This window comes from Sus scrofa, chromosome 13 (genome assembly GCF_054392235.1).
Source record: "Sus scrofa isolate SSC_HxYL_T2T_F1_AM1 chromosome 13, Sscrofa_HxYL_maternal_Yorkshire_Landrace_v2.0, whole genome shotgun sequence".
In the NCBI taxonomy this organism is placed as follows: domain Eukaryota; kingdom Metazoa; phylum Chordata; class Mammalia; order Artiodactyla; family Suidae; genus Sus; species Sus scrofa.
In genome coordinates, this window is record NC_139395.1 from 65,568,689 (window position 1) to 65,595,573 (window position 26,885).

Sequence of the window (26,885 nt, forward strand, 5' to 3'; positions counted from 1 at the left end):
AGAACATAAATCAATTATATTAACCATAGAAGACACTCAAGCACTACTATATATGAATGAAAATTCTTAGAATTCTTAGATATTCTTGCAGAGAGATACAGAGCAAATTGCTTCAATCAAAAGAGACCAGCCTCAGCTATGATACTGTGTTTTTATAAGAAGCTATTTAAAATAATTTTTTAGAAAAAAAAACCTAGAAATTAGATTTTTTAAAAAGCTCATCTAAAATTTAATTGATAGGATAAAGTTAGGATGCAGAAGTAAAAGTTATCTCTAACTTTATCGCTGAGATATAATCCAAGTTAATCTGCTGTTTTTTAATCCTTGAGACTAAAATGAGATCCTAAAGCACTTATTGCAATGAGATCCTAAAGCACTTATTGCTTATAACCTGCTTGTTTCAAGTTCTTCCACCAGCAAATGGAACAGATCTAACTGATACCTCAAAAAGATAGCTGAATCTACACATTCTCCTCTATCAGCTGTGCTAGGCAACTTTGAAGCAAGTGTCCTTTTTGGCTAGAATTGTATCAAAGGCCCATCAGGTTCATGGGATGGAACGGTGATCAAAAATCACTATTGTGTTGTGAAACCTGTTTTTTTATTTCTTAATAAACAAAGCGTATACAGCAAATCCTTTCAAAACAAGGGAAGGAAAGGAGTTAACTGGGCTGAAAGGGATGGGAACCATTTGGGTGAACAGAACTTCTGCCTCAGAAGGGCCGTGACTGCCCTCTAGGGGTGAAAGACTCACCCTGCACACAGAACGCCAGCAGGTACTAACTAGCCTGAGCTCAGGAGCTAACCTCTCCCTCTGATAGGACCACAAATTTGTTTTTGTTGGTCACCAGCACTACTTTCATTATGTAACTGCACAACTCCATTTTTCCACATCTCTTCTTGGCCTGTGGAATGTGATATAGACAGTGGCTGGTTTCATCGAGGGTTTCACCCCCTTGGCTTTGCCTGACTCTATTTAGAGAAGTTCACCAAAGGCAAAGAGCTGATGTGGCATCTAGGCTGGAAAATGCAACTCAGACAGCATCCTGGGAGGGATCAGACTCAGTGGTTTTAGCGGGGCGGGAAGGGGAGTGCTGAAAGAAAATACTTTCCAAAAATATTTACCAGACAGAGAAAAAGGACTAGGCTTATGACCAAGACATTCCAAGGAGACACCCTTCAACAGAAGCAATTTTCCAGACCTGTTCCCCAGAAAGGTAGAGATGGCCAACTCCCACTCCCCCTCCAAAAGCCCAGCTCATTCTTCTTCTGAAAATAAACACAGCTGGGGCCAGAAGACACCTTCTAAACTGAGCATAATTCACATACAGACTCTGCTGTCACTGGCAGAGGAGGTTATGAAGGACATTTTGGAGCCAGGTTTCTTGGAAAGACTACCTCCACTGACCAATGGCATCAAAGGGGATAGATGAGGAGGCACTTGAGTGAGACATTCTTCTTCCACCAGAGCATTTAGAAAGGAATCATCCCAAGGCACACTAAGGGGAAGGAGGCCCATGTCAGGAAAGGAGGTCATTCATACGATGTATTCCTTTCTTGCTGAAGAGAAGGTCCTAGAGTCTGAACGCCTGATTTATGCCCTGCCTGGTTAGGCTCACCTGAGCTTGGAGTTTTCCCAGCAGCCTGCCGTGTGACCAGGCTGCTTTTCCAACCCACCATGAACTCTGTAGCCTGGGAAACTTGCAAGACCACAGTCATTAATCAGGCTACTCCCCTGCAGAACATCCTTCAGTGGCCTCGGCGTGCCTTTTCCATCTACGTGATTCTCAGGCTCACCTCTGAGATTGTGCCTCTTATATCTTACTCCACGATCAGGACACCTTCCACCCCACTGCACAGATGTACCGTGTTCACGACCACATCCGTGCATCGGCACACAAAACGACTCTTCCCTGGAATGTCAGGTCCTCTCTCCTCTGCCTAAGGGCTATCTGCCCTCCCAGTCACCTTTCTGTGTGGGCTCCCACCCAGGTCCTCCTAAGCCTCCTTCAGAACACATTTTCCTGCCATGGCTATGAATAATAGGATGATAACAATAGGATGGGCAGCTATCATAGCAGCTATTTTTTTGCTGCTATGTGCCTGGACTCTGCATCCCTTACCTGCCTGACAGAATAATACTATGATCCTACTCTATGTACCTTCTATAGTACTTTTTATAGTAGTTATTTTGGTACTGTTATTATGCCCATTGTACAGATGAGGAAACTTGAGTGTCATATATGTTAAGTCTAAGACCACAAAGCTTCCAAGCCTAAGATCACAGAGCTGCCAGGCTTCTATGATTTCTATCCCTGCTAACCTCTCGACCTTATATTGTACCACTTTCCTCATACTCTCTGTATTCAAGTCATACTGGCTTTTTTTTTTCCTTTCTCAAAACTGAAACATAAAAAACCAAAAGTCAAGCTTATTCTCATTTTTGCACTGGCTTTAGTAGGGAACGCCTGTCCAGACTTTTGCAGAACTGCTGCTGCTTCTTTTTTTTTTTTAATGGACACACGTGCAGTATATCAGCATATGGAAGTCCACGGACTCTAGGGGTCAAACTGGAGCTGCAGCTGCCAGCCTGTGCCACAGTCACAGCAACGCCAGACCTGAGCCACATCTGTGACTGATGCTATAGCTTGTGGCAATGCCAGATCCTTAACCTACTAATTGAGTCCAGGGATTGAACCTGCATCCTCAGGGACACTGCATCAGTCCTTAACCCACTGAGCTACTACGGGAATTCCTTCTTCTAATTTTTTTCTTTTAGCATGAAGAAGTTCCCCAGGCTAGGAATCAAACTGGTGCCACAGAAGCAAGCCAAGCCACAGCACTGACAACGCTGGGTCCTTACAACAACCCACTGGGGAACTCTACTTCTTGCTTTTTATTATCCATGAACTTTTAGAAGCTGTCCTGGTCCATCCTGTCTAAAACTGCTCCCAAACTTTTCTTGATCATGGCCTCTCATTTTATGTCCTCCAAAGCATTTGCCATTTCTGGTATTTTCTCATTTATCTCTTTATTTACTTTTTTGCTGGACCATTCCAGTGCAATAAAGCTCCATGAGAGCAAGAACCTGGTCCATGTTGTTCAAGCTGAATCCCTGGAAGCTAGACTGATGCTTAGCATTTAGTAGCAGTCAAGAAATATCTGTTGAGTGGATAAATTACTCCTATATTCACGATTTTAGTCTCTACTTTATGTGACCTCTCCCTAAACTATAGTATTTGTGTACTTATGGCTTTTACCATGTAGCTTAGCCGTCATGTGTTTATGGCTTTAAGTCTTATGCTGTTTGCTATGATTTCATTCATATTCAGACTCAACCTATGTATGTATGTTTAAACTTTTTTTTTTCCTTCCCGTCATATGGAAGGTCCCAGGTTAGGGGTTGAATGGGAGCTACAGCTGCTGGCCTACTCCACAGCCATAGCAATGCAAGATCCGAGCCGAGTCTGTAACCTATACCACAGCTCACAGCAGGGATCAAACCCACTGAGCGAGGCCAGGGATCGAACCCACAGACTCATGGATCCTAGTTGGGTTTGTTACCGATGAATCATGTCGGGAACTCCTGTATGTTTAAACTCTGAATCTCATGAACTGGTCTTGTCTTTCCAGCTAGAGCCTGTGCTCAATGGACCCCTGTAGTTCCTATTTCAGCCAGCAGAGGACTGATCACATATGGTCTCAAACCCATGTTGAGTGGATAGACAATTTTGTGATTCTGAATGAGGAGGGTGATGGCAAGGGTACTTTTTTTTTCAGCTTTGTAAAACTCCATTCAGGAAACATCCTGAGTCTGAAATCAAAGTTTCCATGTTTTTCTATGTTTCCTGACAACCTAACTGTCTGGTTTTTGCCCAGCCCAAGTCCTTAGCCCATTGTCAATTCCAGGAGGTCCTAGGCTTGTAGCCTGCCCAGGATGGAAATAATCAAAAGATACAGTGTTAAAGGCAAATTAACCATTTCTCATATATCTGGAGAAAACAATAATTCAAAAAGATACATGCACCCCAATATTCACTGCAGTACTATTTACAATAGCCAAGACATGGAAGCAACCTACATGCCCACCAATAGATGAATGGATTAAGAAGATGCGGTAAACATCTACAATGGAATACTAATCAGTCACACCAAAGAACAAAATAATGCCATTTATAGCTACATGGATGGATCTAGAGATTATCATACTAAGTAAAGCAAGTCAGACAGAGAAAGACAAATATCATATAACATCACATATGTAGAATCTAATAAAAGTGATAGTAGAGAACTTATTTACAAAACAGAAACAGACTCACAGATTTTGAAATCAAATTTATGGTTACCAAAGGGGAAATGTGTGAGTGGGGGGTAATAGATTAGGAGTTGGAGATGAACATATATATACTACGACATATAAAACAGATAACTAACAAGGACCTACTGTATAACATATGGAAATTTACTCAATATTCTGTAATAACCTATATGGGAAAAGAATCAGAAAAAGAATGGATATATATGTGTAACTAATTCACTTTGATGTATACCTGAAACTAACACAACTTTCTAAGTCAACTAGATTCCAATAAATAAAAAAACAAATTACCCCATTTTTGAGATTATTTTCTGCCTGGTTAACCTGAAGAATGGAAAAGTATTTAAATTGGGAGAGTTAGAGAAAGAATGCTGGGTAGTTAGCCAATATATTTTGTGTCTGGAACACATTTTCTTGAATTTTAATATTTGAAGAGTTCTCTGGAAATTATCTCATAAAGGGGAAGAATTTTTCTGATATATTAAGCTGCATATAACTTAACAAACCAGGCTACTGTAAAACACACAGCTACACACACGGGAGCCTGTAGTAAAAACTGTTAAGACTAAACACTTTTGCTTACATGGAGTTTTAAATTCTTAGGAATTTATTTGTTGTACACCTGCCTCATTTCAAAAAGGACAAATAGAAACAATATCCAAATTAGCAATAAAAAATGTTTAAGTAAAAGAAAAAAAAGGTAGTAAGGAGGTAACATAAAATGGACCTACATGAAAGTTTAAAAATTCATCCTACATTAAACTATATATGTATTTGTCAGATGGGCCACAAAATTGTCTTTAAATTTTTTTTGCCACCAAATTCAAAGATTAATTCAGTTTCAAGATATGAGTGGATGACACTGCAGGTATTTCTATCACTGATACATAAGCTAAAATAAGCAAAGAAATGTGAAGATACACTATCACCTAGAATAACAAAGCTGGAGCTCCTGTTGTGGCTCAGGAGGTTAAAAATCAGACATAGTATCCCTGAGGATGCAGGTTCCATCTCTGGCCTTGCTCAGTGGGTTAAGGAACTGGTGTTGCCATAAGCTGCGGCATAGGTTGAAGATGTGGCTCAGATCCAGAATTGCTGTGGCTGTGGTGTAGGCCAGCAGCTGCAGCTCCAATTTGACCCCTAGCCTGGGAACTATAAAAAGGGGTGGGGGGAAGAATAACAAATTCATGTGTTACTACGGCAGTGCAGTGGGTTAAGGATCCGACTGCAGCTATGGTTCGTAGGCCGCAGTTATGGCTGGGATTTGATCCCTGGTCCAGGAACTTCCATATGCCACGGTGCGGCCAAAAAAGAAAAGAGTAAAAAACTTATTGCAACAAACTTCCAAGGCACTTAATACATTTTGAGTTCTTAGAAAGATGAATATTCCTTCTCTTCTTTTACAATCATCCTAAGAGAAAAAATCTTGTCTTAAAATATCTCTAGCTAAGCAGGACATATTCTAATTCCTGGGGCACCCCCCGCCCTTTGCCCATTGTGTATAATGCACACAGGTAGTCCAATCAAAAGGTAAAGAAAGATACACTATGCAAACACTTACGTGTCATCTGTAAACGTGATTCCAAAGTACTCTTTCTCTTTCAGGTTGAAATGCGAAGCCACGAGGTCTAGCAACTCTCTTGATAGAAGTTTGGGCTGTCAAGATAAAAACCTGATTAGAAACAATTTGGTTGCGTCTCTCTTTTATTGCTACCACCTTCTTCTTTTCCAAAGAGTTTATTTATTTTGGTTTGTAGGGCTGCACCCACGGCATATGGAGGTTCCCAAGCTAGAGGTCGAATTGGAGCTGTAGCCACTGGCCTAGGCCACAGCCACAGCCACAGCAATGCGGGATCCAAGCCACATTTGCGACCTACACCACAGCTCAAGGCAATGCCAGATCCTTAACCCACTGAGCAAGGCCAGAGATTGAACCCACAACCTCTTGGCTCCTAATCGGATTCTCTTCCACTGTGCTACGACTCTTTTTTTTTTTTTTTCTCTTTCTTTCCCAAAAAGTTTAAAGCAACCTTGTGTTTGTTCATTTTTGAATACCTGTGCCCTTCTGCTGCTTTGGTTAATCTACCATAGAACATTGTCTGGGGGTTTGGAAAGGGGAGGAAATGGGAAAAGAATCAGCAATGAGATCATAATTTTTCATTATCTGCAATTTAGTCCAGTACCTTTGTTTTTTCCTCTAAGGTGAAAGAGTGTTTACCGATGCATTGGTGTTTTGCAAAAAATGCTTTTATATGTAGCAAAGTGTTACTGATAAAGGCAAAGAATATTAAACATCACCTAGATTGCAGGAATAACTTTGCCTGCTGATGGCCAAATGAAGAGGCTCAAGTCTCAAGGGTGAGAGGTGACAGAGACAACCACTACCACCACCACCAACAAAACAACACAACACAACACAATTTAATAATAGTGGCCATTTATTGTGCTGGACTCCTTACAATGAGTCTATGAGTAGGGTTTAGTTGTTTTTTTTTCCACATAGATGAGCCAACAAATTCTAAGAGAAGTCAAGCACTTTGCTTGATGTTCCAGTTGGTTAAGGACTGGCTATGAACCCAGTCTGTCTGTTCCCAAAGACTAAGCTGTTCATCTCTCTTCAGGGATGCAGTAAGTGTATCCATTGTGCAGCTCATCATCACCAGTATTTACTGGGCACCTAATCAGAAGAAGAATCTGGTCTTTGAGCTTTGGGGAAGCACTAGCTCTGGTGGGAAGAAGCATGGTTTGGAATCAGCCAGAATGTCCAGGGTCAGAGTGGATTGTGGATTTGCAGTGACTTGAGAAGGAAAAGAGGGCTTGAAGTGGGGGATTCAAGAGGGACTTTTTAAAAATCTTGAGCCAAACAGTTTAGGGGTCATTATGGTAGTTTGAGAGTTGGCAGTTTGCTGCTGGGGAAGAAAGAATGGTCATTATAAGAAAGAAAGAAGGAAAGAAGGAAGGAAAGAAGGAAAAAAGAAAGAAAGGAAGGAAAGAAAAGAAAGGAAGAAAGAAAGAAAAAGAGAAAGGAAGAAAGAAAGAAAAGAAAAGAAAGGAAGAAAAGAAAAGAAAGAGAGGGAAGGGAAGGAAAAAGAAAGAAACAGAAATCTAGACTAAAAAGTCTACTCTGGTGAAACTATTGTTGACTGTACTATTTTCATTCTAATTGAAGCCTGCATACAGTGGACTGGGCACAAGCCTCAGAAAGAAAGAATTTAGGTTTAGTCCAGGGAGAACACTCTCATCACAGCTCTAGGTGTGGCTGCCATCAGGCATTTCCACAATTTTTTAAGCCTCTGAGTCAGAGTGTTGGGTGAATAAGAGAGAAGCATCAATAATCAAGATGTCATCGTAATATAGTCCCATACATTTTCCAGAGATTTCATTCTCATATATATATATAAAATCTTGCTTGATTTTAACCATAATTCTGTGAGGAAAATTAGGCAATCTTTTTTTTTTTTTGGTCTTTTTAGGGCCACACCCGCAGCATATGGAGGTTCCCAGGTTAGGGGTTGAATTGCAGCTGTAGCTGCCAGCCTACACCACAGCCACAATAATGCCAGATCCAAGCCACATCTGCAACCTACACCACAGCTCATGCAATGCTGGATCCTTAACCAAGTGAGTGAGGCCAGGGATCAAATCCATGTTCTCATGGATACCGGTCAGATTCATTATTGCTGAGCCATAACGGGAACTCCAGATTAGGCAATGTTAATCCCAGTTCACAGCTGTTGAAACTACGTATTTAACTTGGACTATGCCACGTTGCAGAAAAGTGGCAGAATGCAGTCTCAGCTCACAAAAACCCTTTCAGGAAAACATTATAGTCTCCAGTTTACCAAAAAGAGGTGATTCAGAGAAGTCATGACACTTGTCCAAGGTCACACAGCTGCTGAGTATTAAAGCTTCGATCAGAATCCAAGCATCTCTGAATCCTGTCACCAGGCTAGAGTTACTCGTACGTGCAGATCAGGTTTCCTGGCTTTGAAGCTCCCTTTATTCCCCTCAAACAATCCTGTGTCACTGGCTTTGAAGCACATATAGGCAGACTGAACAGAGGCCATGAGGCCCACAGAGGGAACTAGGGTGGGTTGTCCCCGTGTGGCAACACCTACCTGAACCAGCAGCTCCAATCTCCTGTCATCCAGGAGGTGCACCTGGCAGTGCCTGCCTTCTGTCATCTGTGGGGATAAGACAGCAAGAGTGGCATCAGCCTGGGGCTGGCAGGCAAACCCTTGAACCTGGTATACCATTTCTTTTACATGTGATATGCTCAGCCTAAAATGGCATCAGCTGAGTTAATCAACAGGTTTGGTCATCGAAAGATTGATTATACGGCATCAGCTCTTGGATTTCTTTTTCTTTTTTTTCATATTTTATTTATTTAAAAAAATTCAATGGATTTTATTATACTTATAGTTGCATAACCATCATTATTTTTATTTTTCTAGCTCTTAGATTAAAAAAAAAAGAATGAAAATCAAAGACCACTCAATATGTTGAAAAAAATAATACCTAGATAACACACGCAAAACTATACTGTGAAAAGTAGTTTTTCTTCCCAAAGGAAATTACCATATTTTTCTTTGAATCAATACTTTATTTTTCAAATGAAAACAGTTTTATTCATTGGTGTGGTTTATTTACTTATTTTTGGCTGTGCCTATGACATGCATAAGTTCTGGAGTCAGGGATCAAACCCATGCCACAGCAGCACCCCAGTACAGCAGTGACAATGCCAGATTCCTAACCCACTGAATCACTAGGGAACTCCAATATATGACATCCAATATATGACTTTCAATAAAATTGAAAGTCTCGGAGTCCCCATCGTGGCACGGTGGAAATGAATCCAACTAGGAACCATGAGGTTGAGGGTTCAATCCTGGCCTTGCTCAGTGTGTTAAGGATCTGGCATAGCCATGAGCTATGGTGTAGGTTGCAGATGCGGCTCGGATATGGCATTGCTGTGGCTCTGGCATAGGCTGGTCCAATAGACCTCTAGCCTGGGAACCTCCATATGCCACGGGTGCGGCCCTAAAAAAGGACAAAAGACAAAAAAAAAGAGAAAGTCTCTATTTTTGAAATTTTGGACCCCTTTGTAGTATATCACCACCATAATTAACAGTTATCAACAGTTAAGACACCTAGGTAAGAACAGTTTGACGTATAAATTCTAATTAATTTTTATCACTTAAAATTGCAATGCTGAGAAAGTATTTCTTGTAAAATGTTAAACAGTGCATAGAATGCAAAGATTCCCCCTTCTTTTTGATGGCCACATCCGAGGTATATGGAAGTTTCTGGGCCAGGGATTGACCCAGTATAGAACCCGTGCCTTCACAGTGACCTGAGCTGCTACAGTTGGGTTCTTAACCCATTGCACCACAGTGGGAACTCTAATCCCCCTGGGATTAACTCATGTTCCAAATCATCCTACCATGAGAAATATGTCAGTTTGAAGAGACCCCACACAGATCATTTTTATGTGAATTTTCAGATGTATACATGTACATGTTTTAAAAAAACATCCTCATGTTAAATATCTTACTCTAATATTAGTATGTTGTACATATTGTCCTGAAAATGAAGTAAATGCTCTTAATATTTGTGTGCGTAATTATATAGAAATTTTATACATATGTACATGAATCTGTGCATGTGTCTCTATAGTGCCCATGTATGTGGAAATATGTGTGTGTGCATGTGATTTTTTTTTCCCATTCAAGTGGAACTACATTATACTCACTATTTTGCCTCTTGCTTTTTTTTTTTTTTGGTCTTTTCTAGTACCACACCCATGGCATGTGGAGGTTCCCAGGCTAGGGGTCTAATCGGAGCTGTAGCTGCCGGCCCACACCACAGCCACAGCCACAGCAATGCCAGATCCGAGCCGGGTCTGTGACCTACACCACAGCTCACGGCAACGCTGGGTCCTTAACCCTCTGAGCAAGGCCAGGGATCAAACCCAGAACCTCATGGCTCCTCGTTGGATTCGTTAACAACTGAGCTACAATGGGAACTCTGCCTCTTGCTTTTTTAATTCAATATTTCTTGGAAATCTTTCCAATGTCAACACATATAGACCAGCCTTATTCTTTAGAAGGTTCCATAGTATCAAATAATCATGCAGACGTGTTGATTTAATGAGTCTCCTCCTGAGAAACACTTAGCTTGCTTTCAGTCTTTTGCTATCATAAGCAATGTCACAATAAATTTTGCATATTCATCTTGGTCCATGGATGTGGAATTGCTGGGTCATTTTTGAAAAGCATGGGCAGTGCTTTGTCTCAGCTGTTTTACAAAACTATAAGACCTGGAAACTCAGATACATATAAACCCAATTTAAAAAGAAAATTGCCTCCATTACTGGGCACCAGCTATATACTTAGCATTGCCCTAAGTGTTTTATAATATGATCTCTGAGCTGCATAATTACTTTCTGGGATTGGCGTTATTATCCCCAGTTCAACAGATGGGAACACTGATGCTAAGATGAGCAACCCGTTTGCAAAGGGAAAAATACTAACTACACAATTGCTCTTAGTTTTTTTAGGGCTGCACCTGCAGCATATGGAAGTTCCAAGCTAGGAGTCGAATCAGAGTTACAGCTACCAGCCTACACCACAGCCACAGCAACGCTGGATCCTTAAGCCACTGAGAGAGGCCAGGGATAAAACCTGCACCATCATGGATACTAGTCAGGTTCATAACCAGCTGAGCTACAATGGGAACTCCTGCACTTACATTTTTGACTGAGCTCTGCTCTAAAAGTCTAAGAACTAGCTCGCAGTTGGTTGGATCATGGTATTATGGAGATGCAGCCCATAAGAAACTTAGAAGTACTGCTAAGAGCTAAGTGGGCAAGTTTACATTGTCTCATGGCCCCTGGTTATATCCTTCACTCTGCAAAGCCAGGTTACATACACATTTTCAGCATCAAGAAGGAAGAGAACAAATCTTTATTTGTTTCAGGCACTAAGCTGGGAACTTTATGGAAATAATCTTATTAAAGCTCCAGAAAACCAACATTATGGCAATGTCCCCATTTTACAGACAAGGAAACCAAGGTACAAAGTTGGTGGTAATTTATCAAAGTTTCCTGGACAAGATAAAAAACCAAGGTATGATTGGAATAAATATCTAATTGAAAAAAAAAGTCTTCTTTTTTCCTACTCTTTTCTACCACAGGAGGAAATAAATCAAAGTGTCAGTTTAACTCATTTTACCTCTTTTGTAAAACCCACACAAGCAAACCCCAAGCACATGTCCTACAGACCAACATAAAAAAATAATACTCAAAAGATCAATGAATACAATATGAATCCATTAATAAATATGTCAGAACTAATTAACTATTTTAAGGTACTCTGTTGTTGCATAACCCAAATGAGTTTATTTCCTGATCAAAAAAACACCCATCATTTCTCCTTTCCATTTTTCTTTGGACTTCCCTTTATCTAGTCAATGTTCCTTTTGTTGAGACAAAATTTTATCGTAGAAAATAAGTGGTAAATATTTTTCAGGTGTACCTATCTATCTCACGACAAACATAGACAGCGGTGTCCATGTTTGTACAACTTGGTCCTACCCCATTGCCCTTAGGTGACTGGACCAGGGAAAAGACACCCGACTCAAGCTGGGGCAATCAAAACCTCAATCCAAGGAATCTGGAACTGAGTCTAAGTAGATGAAAATAGGGTGGCTGCAGGGCAGCCATTGTCTACTGTGTGTGAAGAGAAAGGAAAATCATCTTCAGAGAAAATGAAGGAGACAGAAGCTAGAAGGAGGCCAGAGAAATCAGCAGCCTAAGAGGAAAAGCCTGAGAGTTGCTGCCAGTGTTCCTGATGCCTTTCCATTCACTTCTAGCCCATTCCACTGGTCTGGGTGAGTCCTGTTTTGAATTCCATGAAACATCCATGCACTCCTTCAATAAATCCACTTTCTGTCTCTCTCTGAAGCTAACTTGAGCTGGAATCTGTTTATTTTAACTAAAAGCATCTTTCAGAGTTCCTGGTCATGCAGTGGGTTAAGGATCTGGCGTTGTCACTGCAGTGGCTTGGGTCGCTGCTGTGGTGTGGGTTCAACTCCTCGCTGGGGAACTTCCACATGCCATGGACATGGCCAGAAAGAAAAAAATAAAAATAATTTTAAAAAGCATCTTTATCAGGTACCACAAATTACTTACGCCTAAGCCAAGGCAAAAAATTCCAGAGGCTAGATTCCCCAGAGAGGTCATTATTATGGTACATAAAGTCTGCTCAAAATCACGGATGCTCCCATCTATGACAATGCAATGGCCAATGCAATAGCCAAGAGAGGAGCTGACATCTGAGGACACGTGGAGGAACTCAACAAACACCCCACTGTGGGATGTGATGATACACACATGCAAGCTGTAGAAGGGCAGTGCAGACAAACCAGGGAGAAACCGTGCTCCAGTTTTATACCCACACTGGCACATCTGTGTTCCGTATTCACCAAGCCCTTTCCTACCTAGGAAGATGGTTCCTCTGGTCAATAACAACAGAAAAACCTGCTGTTGTCATTTGTGTAATCAAAGGCTGAAAGGTGTGGCTGTATTTTGTTGCTCAAAACAAGGCTTATGAATAAATTTCAGCAGAGGATATAAGAAATCAGGAGGTGCCATTGGAAAAAAAAAAAAAGTAGATGGTAAGATCTGGAAGCACTGGGCTGGATTTGCATCCTGGCCACATTTGGCCAGGGAAGGGCAGAGGAGCTCCCTTTGTCTATGGTATGTGCAGTCTGTGGCTCACATGCATTTATTATAACAGGATTCCTGGGAATCCTGTTATGTCTTATCAGTTATTTCTAGTCCTCATTTAAGAAAATCCCATTTAAGTTCACCCAGTACCAGGGAAGAGACACAAACATCAGAGGAGGGTGTGCTGTGTGCCAGGCAGAGAGCTTGCCTCGGGATCCTCATTAACATACAGTATTTCAAAATGAATGACCAAAATCAGGTAGTCCTTGCTTAAAGCTTTCACTCTAACAGGGTTTCTAACAAAGTATAGGAGGATAAAATTTGAAATCCAAGCTATGTGTGGACCAAGTGTGAACCAATATGTTTATGTGCAATGGCAAGAGAAAAATAGGAGAGGCTTCACAATAAATATACCATTCATGTTCTCCTCTTTAAAAAAAAAAAAGACTACAACTTTGAGAGCGCCCGTTGTGGCTCAGTGGGTTATGAACCCGATTAGTACCCATGAGGATGTGGGTTCAATCCCTGGCCTCGCTCAGTGGCTTAAAGATCCAGTGTTGCTGAGAACTGCAGTTTAGTTCACAGATGTGGCTTGGATCCCGCGTTGCTGTGCCTGTGGCGTAGGCCGGCAGCTGTAGCTCCGATTCGACCCCTAACCTGGGAACTTCCATATGCTACACGTGCAGCCCTGAAAAGCAAAAAAAGAAAACCAAAAAACCAGAACACTGTTTCAAACTCTATGCAGGCCTATAAAGCAGACACCCTCATTTCAAACACTGGGAAACCAAAGCCCGAGACATGATGGTACTTGCACAAGTGTCCTAAGCCAGAGATGGGCTCAAAATCCCATTGTATCTCTTACTGCCCATGTTACCTTAAAAATGGTTAATCTTTCCAAGCCTTATAAACAGCGTCCACACAGCTTTCAATCTGACACCCTTGAGAGTAAAATACACTGTATTTTTGAGGACCACATTTATTAACAAGCAAAGAGCTCAACTTTTCTGTAATCATTTGCTCTCCCATTAAAAAGGAAAATTTTTAAATAGGAGGAATATTTCTAAGCAATTTTAAAGATGATAAATGACAGGTAAAGTTAAAAAGCAAAGGGCAGAAACATTCTCCAGAGGTGATGGAGCAGAAATAAAAAGAGGGACTACTAATTCCTGTGTGCCTTCTGTGTCCCTGACATCTGGATAAGCATTTTAATAAAAACACTAATACCACTAACAGACACTTTTTATATTCCAGGCACTACACTAAGCACTTCACATGTATGAATATGGTCAATCCTCATGATACTCACACGAGGCAGGTAATCATCTCCCAACATCGCAGAGGAAGGAAGAAGGTTATTAGACAGGTAATATAACAAGGTTCATAATTGGCAGAACTAGAATCAAACCCAAAGTCCAAGCTCTTATAACCACTTAGCTACCCACAAAGTACTCCCTCTACTATAAAGTGGGAGAAAGCCTTTATGGGAAAGCCTTCCTACGCAGCTCATTTTCAGGAGAGATGAGTGGGTAGAAAAGGGAAAATAATGCATCAGAAAGCAGGCGTGAAAAATCACCTCAGTTCCAGAGCACTGTAATTTGACTAGTAATAGTTAGAATTGTAGAACCTTATATATATGAATAGAAAGTATCTTAGAAGGTATCTAATCACCACCACGTCTTTGAGATGTGCGGAAATTAAGGAAAGACGCGACCAACGCCACACAGCTAGTCAGCGCGAGACCAGGGGTTAAAACTCAGGACTCTGGAATCTAAAAGATAAAATAAAAAAAAGAAAAACAATAAATAAAAAATAAAAAATAAAACAAACTAGTGAATATAGCAACAACAACAAAAAAGAGGCCCACAGATTTAGAGAACAAATGAGGGGTTACCAGTGCAGAGAAGGAAGAGGGGAAGGGGCAAGATAAGGCTAGAGGACTAAGAGTTACAAACTACTATGCAGAAAGTAAATAAGCTCCAGGGTATACTGTACAGCACAGGGAACACAGCCAGTATTTTATAATAGCTTTAAAGGCAATATAATCTTTAAAAATTGAGAATCACTATGTTGTACACCTGTGACTTGCATAATCAAACTCAGGACTCCGTCTGACCTGGAAGACGGAGCCCATGTGGCGGGGTGCAAAGTTACTCAGCTGCTAAATGCCACCTCTGCAAATGCACTTTTTTCCCCCAAGTGAAGGATTTTCTTTTTTTAATTTTCAAAAATACTGTAACCACAAACAACAACAACTGGGCAGCTCTTATTTATTTTCAAACATGACCCCCACTGATGGTTTCTCTTCTCATTTCAAACACAGAAGTTCTAGGTGAAGAAAGGGAGCTGTTCATGGATCAGCGTGATTTTATCTACTCATCCAAGATCACTTTTGAACCCCACAAACACCATTGGAGCAGTTTTAGAATTAACACATACCCAGTGGTAGCTAATAGCAGCAATGCCTCACATAGCATAGAAAAACATGTAAAAAAAAAATCTTTGGAAAGTTTCACTTGACACCCACCCAGACTTGACACCCTCCCTGCCAGCCCCTACCCCATTCAACCTCAGGAATTCAGAGGTTCAAACAATGCACGTTGGATGAAAGCTCCCACCTCAGTGGCTGCCCTGCTTTTGCTTCCCAGCTGATAGCACAGGTCCTCAGAGGCTAAGCGCTGAGTGCTGGTGGAAGAGGACCTTCTCCATCTGGTCAGTGGTTAAATGAGGAAGATCAGAAGGGAAGTGAGAACTGGACACAGACCAGACTTCTAGCTTCATGGAATGCCCTGATGTGTAGTTCATGGTGGGGTTCAAGTCTGAGTGAACTTCCTCACCCCCATGCCCAAACCCACTACCTGATTTATATGAAGAGAGAGGAGAGAATTAGTTAAAATTAAAAGAAAAAAAAAACCCAACAATACCCCCTCCCCCAAATCAAAAAACCTAAAATTAGGTCTAGACAGGGCAGGGTGGGATCATTCCTCATTCCTGGGGGCAGCTCTGAAAGCAACAGGAAATAACAACTACAAAAAAAGCCTACTTTAGTTTTGCTTTGGTTGCTCTTTGGAACACGGAAATGTGAAAGCTCGGTAAGGAAGCAGCAAGTTTCTTTATTTCTTCTCCCTCATCCCCTTTTGACCTTTCCTGAAAGTTCAGCCAAAGAGGGTCTGCCTCATGAAGAGGACTCCCCAGGATTTTTAGTGGGGTGACCTACCCAGAGTCTAATCCGCCATCATCTCTTGCCTGGGTGTGTGCAAAACCAGCTACGGAATCAGCTACTGTTGAGTCTGCATGGCTAGGTGAGGGGTCTCTTGAAAACACAGACCCTACCCCTTCACTTCCCTGTAGCTGCTCAAGCAACACAGTGGAGAATCTGCTTGTCTCACGGACGACAACCATGAGACCTGACCCCCCACCTTCTCTAATGTAATTTCCAACCCATCTGCATTGCCTTGACATACCAGCCACAGTCACCTTCTTTTCTTCCTCAGAATAAAGGTTTGTTCCTACTTTGAGACTTGGCCTATGCTGCTCCCTCTGCCTGGAATGCCCTTTTCCCAGATCAGGGCATGTCTGGGTGCTTCTGCAATTTTCAGATGTTACATCAGGTGTCACCATCTCCAAGAGGTGTTCCCTGTTCTCAGTGAGTGTGTAGGAGCCTGGACACTGTCTCTCATGTCATGCCGCTTTATGTTCTTTATGGCCAATCTTTCTTTCTTCTTCCCTCCCTCCTTCCCTCCACTTTCTAATTGTGTGTGTGTGTGTGTGTGTGTGTGTGTGTGTGTGTGTGTGTGTGTTTTAATAGCTTTACCTGCAGCATATGGAAGTTCCTGGGCTAGGAGTCAAATTGCAGCTGCAATTACAGGCCTAAGCCACAGCCACAGCAACACCAGATCTGAGCCACACCTGAAAACTATGCTGCAGCTTGCGGCAACACCAGATCCTGAACCCACTAAGCAAGGCCAGGAATTGAACCCAAATCCTCATGGACACCATGCTGCGTTCTTACCTGCTGAGCCACAACAGGAGCTCCAACTGTTTTTTGTTTTTGTTTTTTCCCTTTTTCTGGGCCACCCCTCAGCATATGGAGTGCTCCATGCCAGGGATTAGATCCAAACCACAGCTGTGGCAACATGGACCCTAAATCCATGTGCCAGGCCAGGGCTCGAACCTGTGTCCAGTGCTCCCGAGACACTGCCCATCTGTTGTGCTACAGTGGGCACTCCTAATGTTGCTTTTTTTGTTATTGTTTGTTTATCCATCTCTATCTTCCACCATCAGAATCAGAATGTAATTTCCACAGGAGGGACTTTGGTTGATCTGTTCACCACTACATCCCTGAGGGACTGGAATAGGGCCTGGCCCCTGGTAAGAAGGTGGACAATAAATACCTGCTCAGGGGAGGAACGTTTTAACTGGACAGAACCTAGACACAGTTACTAAGTAAATATATTCACGAATGACTGACATCTGTTAAGCATAATGTAAAGTAAGGATGTTCCAAAAGCACCTCCCACACCTTGGCCCAGACAAACTTACAGGTTAAAACAAAACAAAACAAAAACAAAAACAAGCTTTCTATTAACCTGATACAAACTATTGCCTTTGGAATGGGTTAGCAATGAGATCCTGCTGTGTAGCACTGGGAACTATGTTTAGTTACTTGTGATGGAGCATGATAATGTGAGGGAAAAAATGTATTTTTTTGTCTTCTCTGGGGCCACACTGGCGGCACATGGAGGTTCCCAGGTTAGGGGTCTAATCAGAGCTATAGCCGCTAGCCTATACCACAGCCACAGCAACCCAGGATCCAAGCCGAGTCTTCAACCTACCACAGCTCACGGCAACACCAGATCCTTAACTCACTGAGCAAGGCCGGGGATTGAACCTACAACCTCATGGTTCCTAATCAGATTCGTTAACCACTGAGCCACGACGGGAACTCCCAAAAATGTATACATGTATGTGTAACTGGGTCACCATGCTGTCACAAAAAAATTGTATTGGGGAAATAACAATTTAAAAAACAACAAACAAACAAAAAAACACAAATTTTCCACCCAGAGAACAAGGTGAGCTATTAACTCCTCCTCAGATGAGGTATTCTGGGAATTAGAGAAAGGTAGAAGGGACAGATCTAGGATGTACTTACTTTTGGGAGCTATTGAGTGGATGGAGTTTTAGATTTCGCCCCAATGATGTCAACCCTAGAGGAACAGGGTCCCTTTATATCAACTCTGGGTGCTGAGTGAATATGAGCCATTGACATTCTCGTTCAGAGAACGGCCTGGACTGTCACAGCCGTCTCCAATCCCAGTCAGCTGAGACTGCCTCTCAAGGTCTTTCAAGATGCTGCCTGCCCTCCCAGCTCAATCACTGGGAACCTCTTTTCTCAGAATCAATCAACAATTCTCCTAGGAAACACAGACGACATGTCACATGAGCACTAAGCACCTCACGTGGGCAGTGTCATCTTTCAGGCTGTTAACAAGCCCAGAAGATAAGAAGTTCCACTGTTTAGGTTTAATAAGTGGCAACAGTGAAGGGCAGAGAAGTTCAATAACTTGTCTCAGGCCAAGGGGCTATGACCTGGGATAGAATCTCAGGACCCATTAGTTACATCAAAGTAGGACTCATGTGCATTTCCTGCAGGTTCACTGGGACTGGAGGAGGAAGATGAGAGACATTCTTTCGTGGAAAAAAGAAGGGTGGGTAGCCTAAAAGAAGCAGAAGAAGAAAGTAAAATGGGCCAGGGTGTGGGAAGTGATAAAGAAGGGGAGAATTCGGGAGTTTCTGCTGTGGCTCAGTGGGTTACAAACCCAACTAGTATCCATGAGGATTTGGGTTCAATCCCTGGCCTCACTCAGTGGGTTAAGTTTCTGGCATTGCTGCAGGCTGTGGTATAGGTCACAGATGAAGCTTGGATCCCTCATTGCTGCGGCTGTGGTATAGGCCGGTAGCCGCAGCTGCAATTTGACTTCTGGCCTTGGGAACTTCCAGATGCCACAGATGCATCCCTAAAAAAGCCGAAGGGAAAAAAAAAAAGAAGAAGAAGAAGAAGAAGAAGAAGAAGAAGGGGAGAATTCAGTTAAGCAAAGATGAAACTGAGTCACTGAGTTATCTGCCTTAAGAAAAATGTGAGTACCCATGGGCTGCTGTGTGCCGCCTCTATCCAGAGACCTCTCTTTAATTTACAGGGACATGTGACTTCACTACTAACAGCCCTGTGACATGGATTCCTATCCGGCTTCACTGCATGGGTGAGAAAATCCAGGTTCATGGAAGGTAAATGACCGACCCTGGCCCACAAGGTCACAGAGCTAGGAAGAGGTGGAGTAGGACATAAGCACATGCATCTGATGCCACAGTTCATGGCCTTCACTGCTGTGTTACATGACTTCTGTTACAAGGTATTTTCCACCTACTGGTCTCCTCTATGAAATTACACATAGTTTAAGCATTTGACATATCATCTTGATCACCATGCATAACACTGTTCTGGAAATGCTTGATCTAGATTCACCAAACCACAGCTACCTGGTTCCAGCCACTATCTAAAGCAAGACCAGAGGAGGAGATAGGCTTTTGCAATCACCATTCCTTGGCTATCTCCTGGCCCTACAATGAAGAAATACAGGCAGGGGTTCCCTGGTGGCCTAGCGCTTAAAGATTTGGCATTGTCATTGCTAGGGCTGGGGTTTGATCCCTGGCCCAGGGACTTCCACAGGTGCGGCCAAAACAAACAAACAAACAAAACCACAAAAAATGGTGGTGTTTCCATTGTGGCTCAGCAAGTTAAGAACCTGACTAGAATCCATGAGGATGTGGGTTCAATCCCATCCCTGGCCTCACTCAACGGATTGCTGTGAGCTGTGGTATAGGTTGCAGATGTGGCTTGGATCTGGCACTGATGTGGCTGTGGATTGGACCCCTAGCCTAGGACCATCTGCCACGTTCGTAGCCCTAAAATGAAAAAAACAAAAACAAAACAACAACAACAAAAAAGGGCATGTGGGTAGCTGCTCAAAACGGTGTCTCTGTGTTTGTTAATGATTATCAGTGAGTATTAGGATGGAATTCACTCCTACCTTTTGGGCTGCTGGCTCTGTCCTGCTATGTGAACACTCAGGGTACAGGATGATTATCAGTCAGGTGCCTGCCTGGGCCTGACTCCAGTACCCTGGGCTTAAGATGCAGTCTAGCATACAGTGCAGTTAATTCAATATGGAAAAATCTCTGGATCATATGTACCTTCTTTCACTCAATCAATATTTACCGAGCACTTCCCACATGCAAACACTGTTCTGGGCACTAATACACATCTGCCGATGAGATCCACAGGGCACTGTCTCTGGAGCTTGTCCTACAGTGGAATTTCTCAATGTTGGCAGTATTGACATTTGAGGCCAGATAATTCTTTGTTGTGAGGGCTACCTCCAAGTACTGTAGGATTTTTAGCAGCATCCCTGGCCTCTACCCACTGGATGCCAGCACCCCTTTCCCCCTTGTGACAATCAAGTATGTTTCCAGATCCTGCCAAATGTCTTCCAGAGGACAAAATCATACCTGGTGGAGGACAACTGCTTTAGAGACAAGTAGAATAAAAGAACTATTAACAATTAAACACCAAGTAAAACTCATAGATGGCCAAAGAATATATGACAAGATGCTCAGCATCAGTAATTATCAGAGAATGTAAATCAAAACTACTATGAGGTACCTATCCCCTTACACCATGCAGAATGGCCATTGTCAAAAAAGTCTACAAACAATAAATACTGGAGAGAGTGTAGAGAAAAGGGAACCCTCTTACACTGTTGGTGGTAATGTAAATTGGTGCAACCACTATGGAAAATAGTATGGACGTTCCTCAAAAAAAACTAAAAATAGAATTACTAAAAATTGAATTATCAGTCATTAAAAAAATACAACTCAGCAACCCCACTCCTAGGCTTCTACCTGGAGAAAACCATGGCTCGAAAAGATACATGCACCCAATGTTCACTGCAGCACTATTTACAATAGCCAAGATATGGAAGCAACCTAAATGCCCATTGACAGAGAATGGACAAAGAAGATGTGTTACATATATACAATGGACTATTACTCGGCCATAAAAAAGAACTATATAATGCCTTTTGCAGCAACATGGATGGACCTAGAAATTATCGTAGTAAGTGAAGTTGTTAGTCAGACAATGAGAGACAAATATCATGTAATATCACATGTGGAACCTTAAAAAAGGATACAAGTGAACTCATTTGCAAAACAGAAACACAGACTTTGAAAAACTTATGGTTAAAAAGTGGGTGCTAGGGAGGGGTGGACTAAGGATTTGGGATGGAAATATTCTAAAATTAGGTTGTGGTGATGGTTGTATAAATATAAATATAATAAAATTTCCTGAACTATTAAAAAGAAGCCAACAAGATATTTTCAGATATCTTAAGTAGCTCAACTGGAAATGGAGTTAAGTTCCAAGCATGTTCAAAATTCACATCAAAACTCACCTTCCTGAAGAAATCAGTGGAGAGAATGTATACTGGACCAGCGCTCTTGCCAAGTGGCTCTCAAGAGAGATTGGAGGGATAACCTTGTTTTCTGGATGTTAGCATTCAACTGCTAGCCCCTTTCTGCCCGGTAGAGGTTGGAGAAAAGCAAACAAGAAATGCTGGACAGCGAACAGCCATTTCTATGGCTTTAGCATCAACCTGGTCAGCAATTGTGGTCAACTTTGGCAGACAATCCCTGGGGAGGGTGTTCTCATAAAGGACGACCCCTTATCAGATTATCTCCTGATTTCATAAGGCAGGTGAAAAGAAAAGCCAGGTTTGAAATAGAGAAATGCAGAGAGAAAGAAAGGAAGGGAGGGAGGGGGGAAGAAGGAAGAAAGGAAGGAAGGAAAAGAAAGTGAGAAAGAAAGAATGAAGGAAAGAAAGAAAAAAGAAAAGGAAAGAAAGATTATTAAATCTGGAGCTAAAGGCCATCAGGAGAAACCAACCTGTTGTCAATGAGGTGTACACAAGATTTAGAATCAGGAGGCTTGGGTTTGTGTCCCAGCTTTGCCATGTAACTAAGAGCACTGGCCTAAAAATCAGGGTTGCTCTCTAAACCTCAGTTTCTGACCCTGCGAAATGGGAATGTTAAGAATCGATCTCATTTAAAATGCTTTGTTTGTCTCTTGTATTAACACAGGTTGAACCTAAAATTTACCCCAAAGGCACAGATGAGAATCACATCATGAGTCATACACTCTATTTATTGGTCATAAAATAGGTGTTACAGTCTGTCCTAAATGCCAGACATGCATTATCGGCTTCATGCTAGTGCAATGGGTCCCATAATTAATTAAATGTGGAAATGATCTGTAAACTGTTGAATGCTATGATGTTCACTGCAAGTGGTTGTTTTAAGTGGGTTAAATAATTATCTTTTTCTCCAGAAAAAAGTTCTCCTGAATTATGAAGAGGTCAAGCTGTGATATTAGAATTGAAAAATCAATCCACCAGTTAAATCCTGTAGAGAGCAGGCAACCCAATGGCTGAGGATTAATTCCATTCTGATTTCTCAGTGATAAGCAACAGATTAACTCAAAACCACCACCTGCAGTCGCCGGTGTTCACAAAGCTGGGGAAACTCTTGCAAACTCTCCTTATCTGATCATGACCTGCTCATGTCTTGGGCTAGCTACTTTTGTTCTCACCAAAATGGAAATAAATACATGTTGACTGCTTTGTCCATGCCCTGTGCTTTGACATACATTTCATCCATTGCATTCTCACAACCACTTTATGAAGCAGATATTTTTGGCCCTTGGGGTTGAGAACGATTTGCCCGAGGGTCCCAGGTAATAAGGGGCTGAGCCAAGCTCAAGAAAGAGTCACCAAAGGACAAAGGGGAAAACAGGCGACATACCTTCACGGAAGCTTCTTCACAGAAAGCAGAGCTCTCTACAGAAATACATACTCTGAGTTGTTTTCCAATTAAAAAGTCAGAGGAGGTACTAATGAGAGACTGTCAAACATTTATTTTCAGAAAACCATGAAGGATATTTCTGCTGTTTTTTTTTTTTTTTTCTTCCCAGGATGAAACATCCTTTTTTACTTAAAACCTATCGTTAGGCTGTATTTTTAGACACCATGGTACAACATCAATGAGTCAAAAAAAAAAAAAAAAAAATGGGAGGGCACAGATATTGTAAACAGGAAAAGTCACAAAGTGGAACCAAGAAAAGCTGAGAACACAGCCCGTGGGCTGTGGGGGATTTTCGTTCTTGTCTGAATTTCAGGTTGACCAGAAAAGAAATTCTCCAGTCGCTGGGTAGAAAGTGGAAACTTTGGCTTCAGTGATTATGCAAGTAGCAGACACCCTGTGGTTTGGAAACTTTTGCTTTGCCAACTGTCAAGTTTTCTCTTTTGCCGTGAAAAACAGCCTGTAGGAAGCAGTTCTGCATCTTTCAAAAACTTTAAAGACAAGCGCAGCTCGGGTGAAAGGATTTTAAAAATAAACTGCTGTACTTGTAATTTAAAGATATTTGGGTACTGTTTTTTCAGGAAGGTACATTTGGAAATCTCGGCTCAACATAAGCCATCCACAGAGCATAGAAATCACACCTATTGCCCTAAAAATGAACCAAAATTAATCAGAAAACCTAATTTTCTTCCTTTTTTTTTTTTTTTCTTTTCATGGTTGCACCTGTGGTCCATGGAAGTTCCTGGGCTAGGGATCTATTTGGAGCTACAGCTGCAGACCTATGCCACAGCCACAGCAAGACCAGATCCGAGCCACATCAGTGACCTATGTCACAGCTTGTGGCAATGAGGAATCCTTAACCCACTGAGTGAGGCCAGGGATCGCACCTGCATCCTCACAGACACCATGTTGAGTTCTTAATCCACTGAGCCACAATGGAAACACCTACACTAATTTTAGAGAGCACATCTATTGTCAGTGTTTTCATGTTTCAATTTTTCATCATGTTTCAATTTTTTATCAGCTCTGTTAGAATGTCTCTGATATATGCTTTTCAAAATCTCTGTTCTTTGGGGTCCATGCATAAGGAGAGGCTGAAATAAATCCTTAGGAAGTTCATAATTAATACAAATGGATTATATTCGGTTCGGAGTCCTAGCTTGGTTGGATGTCATATTCGGGTAGGGCTTTAGAAAAGCATTACCAGATTGTGAAAACAGGAAAGTCAAACTCATTTGGGACAATACACAACATTTCTTTCTTTCTTTTTTTTTTTTTTTTTTGTCTTTTTGCTATTTCTTTGGGCCGCTCCCACAGCACATGGAGGTTCCCAGGCTAGGGGTCGAATTGGAGCTGTAGCCGCCAGCCTACGCCAGAGCCACAGCAACGCGGGATCCGAGCCGAGTCTGCAACCTACACCACAGCTCACGGCAACGCCAGATCATTAACCCACTGAGCAAGGGCAGGGACCGAACCCGAAACCTCATGGTTCCTAGTCGGATTCGTTAACCACTATGCCACGACGGGAATTCCAATACACAACATTTCTTAAGGCCTACGAGTCATTTTACCGTCACAGAACAAACATTCCCTCTCCACCTAGATGTTTCCAATACTTAGTGATGAAAATTTTATGTCACCCAACATGGGCTGTGTTTTCAAAGAGGATTCAGTCTTTTTTTGAGGCTAACCTGGGATTCAAGGATTAAGAGAGAGCAAACAAAAACAGGAAGGCCACAGGTCAGGCAGATGAGAGAAATTTGCAAAAGGAGCCCCAAAAGATTTCTAGGTGAGCACCAGGAAACAGAATGAGGGGGAACGGACCCTTTGAGGGAGAGAATGGTGATGTGGAGCCATCTCATAACAGTTCACAAGAATCCACTGTCCTGTTTTCAAGCTGTTTTTAAGCACAACCAATACCAAATATTAAAATATATACTTAATACATTACATTAAAAACAAAGGTAATATATGCTCAAAATTCATCACTCTCCAGTTATTTTACTCCCTTTTACTATTCTCTTTGCTCTTGAGGTTATTAATGTCTTGTGAATTGGTGAGAGCAAAGGCTATTTAATGGTGCCTAATGTTCATCTTTTCCCAACTTAGTATTATGTTGGTACCAAGGAGTCAGTCAAAGTGAGAGTATTTACACCACAAGCATTGGCAAATGCTCCTGATCAGTGCCCTCTGCCCCAGAGAGCTGGCTGTTGAACACTTAACAGCACATCACTGGAGAAGTTCAATGGGAGAGGGAGGTCTGGGGACAGGGCGCTACTCAGAGTTCTAGGTCAGAATGTTGAGGTCATTGAGAGACCATGGGACACAGATGAAAGAAGAGAGGCTTTGAATTCAGACAGAACTCTGTTCTAAGCTCAGCTGACTTAAGGAAAGTTTCCTAGGATTTATTTATTATATCTCTAAAATGGGAATAATAAATCCCTACAAACAGAGCACAGAGTTTGGCAAACAGAGGCCAACATAAAAGGTGCCTATTGTACTTTATTGTTAAACTTAAGAAAAATCCCCAGTGGGCAAGCTCGCCGCTGAGGTTCTCAACTTTCACATCAAATGCTCGGTGTCATCTGCTTTTCCTGTTCTTTTGCCACTGGAATGTAAGTTTCATTTATTGCTGCTTTCTTAGCTCCTAAGACTGTGCCGAGTCCATCATGGGGCTAAATAAATATGTGTGGAATGAATGAATTCCCTTTCATTTCCAGCTCCTGATCCACTTCTGAGTTTTCTGCCCATTTCTACTGTTAAGGTCTCAATTGGCAACAGAACGATTCTTCTGCCTCTGAATTGCCAGATTCCAACCAGCTGTGTTGCCGCTGGCCTTCTGGAATCTATCAAACCGTTGGAATTTTTCTTCTGCTAAAGGAGGCCACTGTGACCTTAAAGCCTCTGTGGAAGACTTTTCCAGCTTCTCCATCACAAGCAGAACTGAGCATGTGTCATTATGCTCTGTCGGCAAGTTTCTCGCCACTTCTATTCCTGCTCTGAAATAATCTCAGTTCCGTTCTGCCTCCCTCAGAAAGGAAGAGTCTTGTGAGAGGAAATCTCACCCAATGCTTGGGACTGTAACCAGGGAACCAAATATTTGCCCCTGTGGCCCTACGTTGTTTCTCAGACCTGTTCTTCTGGAGCAGAGTTTCTGAAGGGAAGGAGGTGTGGTCATTTAAAAAAGGATGAGTGCCTCTGGTCAGCGCATCCTGGAGGGTGAATGATGCAAACTCATTGGGAAGTCATCAATCTGCAGGATTTCTAATGCTTTTGGATCACACTTACTTTAGTCAGGGAGCTAAGTCAGGGTGGAGCTGCCATCTCAGCTACTTGGAGCAGGGTTACGGTTGGGAGCAGTCCCTCAGAAGTCAGATGGGCATGCCGCCTCATTCTGGCTCAGCCTTGAACTAGCTGGAGGCTTTCGGCCGGCCACTTACCTTCTCTAAGCAGCTGCTGTAAATTGGGGATAATGGTGCTTGCTGCATTATAAGCATTCCAAAAAAAGCAGCTCTTTAATTAGCTTTTAAAGAGCATAGGTTCTGTTCTGAATCATACTTGGGGTTTAAACCCAAGCTCCTCTTTCTGTGGCCTTATGCAGGTACTTCATTTCTCTTGAGCCTTGGATTCCTCAGCTGAAATCAGGTGATAATAGCTGATAATATCATCCCTACCCAGGGCTGGGTGCGTGCGGGGAGGGGCGGTGCGGGGAAGGGGTGCGGGGAGGGGGGGAACTGTCACATGAGATAATAAACAAAATGCTTAGCAGGTGCACACTTTACAAATGGTAATAATGTTTACTATTATTGTGCTTTTCACTAATAAAAACCAGGCAATTGCTACAGACTCATTCAGGGTGGGTGTTCT

The 26,885-nt window shown here is 42.1% G+C and overlaps 1 protein-coding gene across 24 annotated transcripts in view; it reads right to left on the reverse strand.

The window, feature by feature from the left end:
• The window catches only part of FRMD4B (FERM domain containing 4B), a 376,886-nt gene that overhangs the window by 130,791 nt on the left and 219,210 nt on the right, over positions 1-26,885 (reverse strand). For 17 of the 24 annotated variants that reach the window (XM_084988974.1, XM_084988966.1, XM_084988964.1 and 14 more), the window contains 2 exons: positions 8,437-8,502; positions 5,880-5,974 (listed from right to left, as the gene is read on the reverse strand). In XM_084988974.1, the coding sequence (XP_084845100.1) occupies positions 5,880-5,974; positions 8,437-8,502 (161 nt within the window). Of the gene's footprint in view, positions 1-5,879; positions 5,975-8,436; positions 8,542-14,619; positions 14,815-15,661; positions 15,770-26,885 lie in introns of those variants that run through there. The other 7 variants (XM_084988973.1, XM_021069207.2, XM_021069205.2 and 4 more) reach the window with 5 other exon arrangements.